The sequence below is a fragment of the Girardinichthys multiradiatus genome, chromosome 15 (genome assembly GCF_021462225.1).
Source record: "Girardinichthys multiradiatus isolate DD_20200921_A chromosome 15, DD_fGirMul_XY1, whole genome shotgun sequence".
NCBI lineage: Eukaryota > Metazoa > Chordata > Actinopteri > Cyprinodontiformes > Goodeidae > Girardinichthys > Girardinichthys multiradiatus.
Genome location: NC_061808.1, coordinates 22,005,092 through 22,011,296, shown reverse-complemented (window position 1 = coordinate 22,011,296; position 6,205 = coordinate 22,005,092). Strand labels below are relative to the sequence as shown.

The following is a 6,205-nucleotide window of genomic DNA, read 5'->3' as shown; positions in this document are numbered from 1 at the left end:
CCCTGGCTTTGCCTCTGGATTTATTTTTTATTTAAAAATAACATGGGTTTGTGTTAATAAAGGGAAGATTAAAAAATACATTATGTGTCAAATAGTCATGTTGTTCTTGCTTTGGTCGAAAAAACTGTTCAAAAGCAGTAGGTGGCGCGGCAACGATGAAAGGCACACAAGCGAATAAAAAACACGAAGTCAGGTAGAGATGGGAGAGATGCCATTAGATTTAAGAAGGAAACAGTTAGCATTAAATTACTGGATAAATTTACAAGGCAATAATCCGGATCATCCCACACGTGATATTTTAAAACCATGCTGGGAAAAAGAAAAAAAACAAGTTAAGAGTTTTGGTTGGATTATCAATAATATAGCAGAAAAATTTCAAATATATGAAAAAGAAATAAGTTTAATGTTGCCTTTGCCAGTAGTGCCACCGTGGCTGTTACCAGAAGCAGTGGTGGATATGGCATTGATGGAAAAGAAAAAGGATCCAAAATGTAGATTAGATTCAAGTATAATACAAGAATATATAAACAATTACTATCATTATGTCCAGATTTACACAGACGCATCAAAAACAGATGAAAAAATAGGAGTAGCATTTGTAATACCAGAATTTAAAATAAAAGTAGGAAAAAGAATTACAGATGGATTATCAGTATATTCAGGAGAATTATTAGCAATATTGTTAGCAGTGCAGTGGGTGGAGGATATAAAACCATTAAAAACAATCATTTGTTCAGACTCAAGTTCAGCATTATTAAGTTTAAAACATAATCATTCAGAGGGTAGACCAGACATTTTGTTGGAAATAAAACTTACTTTATTTAGAATACAAAGAATGGGATTAATATTAGTGTTTTTATGGGTACCAGCACATGTAGGAGTTGGAGGGAATGAGAAGGCGGACAGGATGGCAAAGAAGGCAACACAAAACAACATTAGCTTTATAATAAATATTAGTAGGTCAGAGGCAAGAAATATAATTAAACAGAGAATCAGGAAAGAGTGGCAAAAAAGGTGGGATGAAGAAAAGAAAGGAAGATGGTTTTATAGAATCAACAAGATAGTAGGAGAAGTAAGAACAGGAAGAAGGAGTAGAAAAGAGGAAAGATTAATTACAAGATTAAGAATAGGACATACAGGACTTAATTCTACATTGTTCAAGATAAAGAAACATAATACAGGAAAATGTGATTATTGTGGAGAGGAGGAAACAATAGATCATGTAATATTGAAGTGTCAGAAATATGAACAAGAAAGAACCATTTTAAGGAGAGAATTTGTAGGTATTAAAGAAAATTTTTTATTGAGAGATACTTTGCAAAGAAGTTTAGGTAGCAAACATATTCAAATTATAATTAGATTTTTCAAAAGCACTAAATTAATAAATACAATTTGATTGTTGTAATAGTAAATAAGATTTAAAACCATGAAGAACCACACTCCATACCAGTTGGTGGCGGTAATGCACATCTTCAAGTTATTTGCCAACTGCCAAAAAACAACACAGAAGAAGAAGAAGAAGAAGAAGAAGCGGGAGATTTGGAACATTTATTGGGAGTAAATAAACGTGTGTTTTTCACACGGAACATTCACAAAAATGCTGAAGAAGCCGCCGAAACTAAAGAGCACCATAAGAGCAAAAATGAAAGGGAACGTAAACATCGCAGCGGCGTCAGAGGCGATGGTAGGCAGGCATACTTTGATCCCCGACGGTGTTTTCATTTGGTGTATGCTAGTTTGCTGCTAAGTGCATCTTAAACAGTTATTTTGTTTTCCACCTCCACTCAGATTGAACTGATGACCCTGTTGTTCCTGAACAGCCTGGCCGAAGAGGCGAAAGCCAAAGCGTTTGAGGAGAAATCCGCAACAATCAGAGTTCACCACGTCAGAGCAGTCTCTAAGGTCAGCTTACCCCCTAAAGCCAGAATTACACGAAGGCCAGCTGAGTTTATTTAGATTGTTATGGCCGTAGGAATACAAAAAACAACAATAGGCAACGAGTAAGTGCTCTGGTCCCTTCTGCGGGGACTCTTAAACTTAATGAATTATAATATCAAGGACAATTTATTCAGTTCAAAAAGTTTAGATTATAGATTCATTTTACAGAGTGATTTATTTTAAAGGCTAATGACCCCCCCCCCCCCCCAAAAAAAAATAATAACTCTTTTTTTTTTTATATAGAATATATATATATATATATATATATATATATATATATATATATATATATATATATAAGTAGTTTTAATACAGAAATATCAGCCTACTGAAAAAATATGTACTTGTAAGGCACAGGACATGAGCTCAGTACTTGGCCGAGGCTGCCTTTGCATGCATTGCTGCTTTTATGCGTTGGTGGTGGCACCTGAGGGACTGATTGCAGGCACTCTCCATGCTTTGTGAATCTCATCTGAACTCTTGAATGAGCTGTGCTTCACAATCTTCCCAAATCGGTAGTTTTCCTTGCTGTTTTCCTGAACTACAGTTTTTCCTTCCATTCAACTTTCCGTTAATGTGCTAGAATAGAACACCAGCTTCTATAGCATCAAACGTTTTACTTTACCATTGCCATACATTTCTTAAAAATCATTTTCAACAGTCTCATGTAAAATTAAAATTTTCTAAGAAGATTTTTAGCTATCTTCTCAGCACAGCATTTCCATTTACTGTATCAGAACGGGTGAAATGGACTTTAAATTCAGTTGCAACATTTTCTTGTATTTTTATATTAGGATAACAGAGTATAGGTGATGATTAAAATATACCCCAGTTCAATATAATCTCCTTTTTTTTCACTGTAAACTAAAATAAAAAATACCCTAATTCACTACACCAATCACATTAACCTTGGAGCCCTGTAAATCAACCGTACACAGTATTGACAAAGGTAAACTGTTCTACAGATTGAAGACCACCTTGGAGAATGCTCTGGTTTTGAGTCAGTTGCATCTAGGTTGTGGATCTCTGAGCTCTAGCAGGAATGAGATGGTGTAAAAGTTCTGACAACCAAGGTGGTGGGATTTATTTAGACCCTTGAAAGAAGTAATACAACTTTAAACTTGATCCTGAAATGAAAAGGAAGCCATTAGGGAGGCCAGAATATGTGTGAGATGATCTGCTTTTTTCTCTATCAAAAGGTAACTTGCTGGATTTTGAACAGCTATACCACCTACGGTACTTTTCATAGAGCAATAAAAACATGGCAAATTTAACAATTTCCCTGTAGCTTCTATGTTTTATCTCAGACTTTTTTTTTCTAATATGGAACAATATTCAGTTTTCATTACCATAAGAGCCCATGGAAACACATTTCAGTTCTTGATATATGTTGTTGACAAAGAGCTTGTAGAAGAGGTGAAGAAGAAAATGTAGGTTTTGGAGAGGAGATGTACTCTGAAGAGGATAGTTTCTATGGTAACAGAAATGAATAGTGTGTCTCGTTTGGAGGATGATGTCAGAAAGCAGAACTGGCATAGATGCACGGGTCGAGGTTGAGCAGGAGTCTGTATGACTGGGTTTAACTGGGTTTTGTGTAGGCCAGCCTGAATGAACTGAACTGATGGAAATGGCACATTTTTTGTTCTCTATTTTCTGACAAAAGGGTAGTTTTGAATAAACATGGGGGACTCTCTTTTCCTGGGATTAAAAAGCAATCTATTATTATAATAATAATAATGCACCAGTCAGATTCATTGAAACGGACCAAATTCTGTTGATCATAAATCAACATAATCTTATAATTCTTGTTCGATTCCAAACTACTACATTTATCAGTAATTTTGTTTTTTTTAAATGGTCAATATTTGTTCAATTCAGTGGCTGAATCCAAGCAAAGCTTACAGTTTAGTTTGTGTTATTGTCCTTAGACAGAAAATCAGAATCGGACCTCAAAGATGCACAGAAATCTTGTTAATCCAGCTGTTTGGATGTTTGTTGGAATGTTTGAGAACAGGGCCGGTAAAAAGGCTACCAGTGAAACTTTAGAACAGAGTTAGTTTGTTGCAGTTGATTTTAATCAGGGTTTCTGTTATTTAACCAAAGCTTTGTGTTTCTGTGACATGACCTGATTGTTTTTTTTTTTCTTTGTTTATAGAAAGTTTTGAAGAAGGCAAGAGGATGAAGAGGATGAGGGTTATTGTGCTGAACTTCACAAACATCTTTTCATGCTTTTGTTTCAGAAATCTCCTTTTGTTTAAAATGTTTTTTATCCTCTTCTTCCAAGTCAACACTTTTTTTTACTGTCTTCTAATAAAAATATTTAACTTGTATTCTGGCTCTGGGTCTTAAATTTCTAATCTTTAGAAAATCCAAACAACAAACTGGAGGTTTTTTTTTTTTTTTCCAGCAATAATCCAGAGTTTTACTACACAGCTGATTCCCAACAGATGTCAGAATATCTGAACCTTTTTATGACATGAAACAGGCTTGTAGTTCGAGGCTTCTTCACGGTGCTCCGACATCCGCTCGACTCCCGTCTCGCTCTCCGCTCTTCCGTCATGGTTTCCATCTTCAGCTGCACGCTTCATGGCCCCCTTCGAATTCCTCGCTTCGTCACGGGATACGGAATATCTGCAACCCTCAGATGATATCCTGCTAATTCCTTATCACCATAAAGTTCTTCGTGACCAGATGCCTTCCTCCAAAGGAAGGGTCGAAGTTAAGAGAATTAATTAAAACAATTTTTTTATTATTATTTAGGGATACTGTGTAAATATAGCAGAAAAATTGAAGTTCTTATAGCACTTTATTACAACTACAAACTGAAATTCCATGTAAAAGATAAATGCAGGGTAGTACAATATTGGGAAATGGAAGGAAAATTATGAATGGTTTTATTTTTTTTTAAATAAAAATTAATCTGGAAAGTGAAGTTTGCCTTCAACTTTGTAGAATCACTTTTTATTTATTACCAGGTTTGCACAACTAGACACTGAATTGTTTTGCCTGTCCCTCTGCAAAATATTTCAAGCTCAGTCAAAGTGGATGGAGCAAAGGTTTAGGCCCAGAATTTCAATTGGACTTACAAATGGACTTTGACTGGGCCATTCAGTATGTTTAGGGTTGTTGTTCTCCTGGAAGGTGAACCTCCACCCTAGCCTCAAGTCTCTCTAAGCCTCACATCCTGGAGCTTGTTTAATTATTTAGCTCAATCCACTGACCAGCTTCCCTGCTCCTGCAGAAGAAAACCGCCCTCACACAATGACGCCTCTACCAGCATGTTTTTGGTCTCATCTAGGTTGGTTATCAGATTAATGCTCTCCTTGCATGGCCTGTCAGTGTAGGTGGACATCCTGTGCAATTGGTTACGCTGACGTTGTAGGGGGGTACCAGAGTAAAAGAGACTGAATACAAACGTATAGCAAACCCTTCCAATTTTAATTTGTTAAAAAAGTTTGGAACATCATGTATCATTTTCTTTCAAATTGAGATTTGGGCATCATTCTTTGTGGGTCTGTCACCTAAAAAGCCCATTTAAAATACTGAGTTACAGGTAATGTGATAAAATGTGAGTAAAAAAACGTTTAGGGGTTTGATTACTTCTGCAAGGATATATTGTATGTTGGAGCACAACACAGAGTATGGTTCTCCATTCTCTTTCTGCCGTTTTTTGGGGGGTCGGTGAAGAAATTCCTTGCCCTTATGTAGTTTTTTTTCTTCCAGAATCTGATCTGGCACCCCTGGGTGCCTTGTCTTTTCATTTTTATCTCTCCAGTGAGATTTGTGGATGTGTTCCTTGGTTGTCTCTCAGGAGCAGATCTGACTTGCTGCTCACTCTGTGATTCACATATTTTTTATAACGGACCCTCTGATAACACATCTGTGCATGTTTTCAAAACCCAAATGTAACTGTTTTGACTTCTTTTTCTTGAAATGGTATTGGCTGCAGGGTAATTTATTAACAGAAACAATAGATTTTATGGGGTTTTTACACTTTCCAGTTCAACATATGTGCATTGCAGAGATGGTCCATATATCTATGCAGTTTTGCTACCTGCTGGTTGATGGATGATGTTCCTCTGCAGCAGCTGGCTGGACATTCAGAGGCTCCTCTCATGTGTCATTTTATTGTCTTCTAGTCATGCTTTGCTTTTGCTCCTTTAAAAAAAAAAAAAAAGGTCTTTCCTTTTTTATGTATATGTGTTTGTTTTTGTATCTTAAAGTCAAAGCCACAATAAAATAACGCCTTGTCCAGCTCCTCTCTTTA

The 6,205-nt window shown here is 36.1% G+C and overlaps 1 protein-coding gene across 1 annotated transcript; it reads left to right on the top strand.

Annotated features, from left to right (window-relative positions):
- The first annotated feature begins 1,499 nt into the window (after positions 1 to 1,499).
- On the top strand, positions 1,500 to 4,268 carry cenpw (centromere protein W). Its single transcript, XM_047388624.1, has 3 exons — positions 1,500 to 1,684; positions 1,789 to 1,902; positions 4,094 to 4,268. Exons 1-3 carry the CDS (start codon positions 1,598 to 1,600, stop codon positions 4,118 to 4,120), a joined length of 228 nt encoding a protein of 75 aa, XP_047244580.1. The 5' UTR covers positions 1,500 to 1,597; the 3' UTR covers positions 4,121 to 4,268.
- Positions 4,269 to 6,205: the final 1,937 nt, after the last annotated feature.

Bases quoted from the DNA above. Each gene is read 5' to 3' on its own strand.
- cenpw (XM_047388624.1), top strand. From the start codon at position 1,598: ATGCTGAAGAAGCCGCCGAAACTAAAGAGCACCATAAGAGCAAAAATG. The intron at 1,685-1,788 runs GTAGGCAGGCAT...ACCTCCACTCAG, and splicing joins CAGCGGCGTCAGAGGCGATG to ATTGAACTGATGACCCTGTT. The intron at 1,903-4,093 runs GTCAGCTTACCC...CTTTGTTTATAG, and splicing joins ACGTCAGAGCAGTCTCTAAG to AAAGTTTTGAAGAAGGCAAG.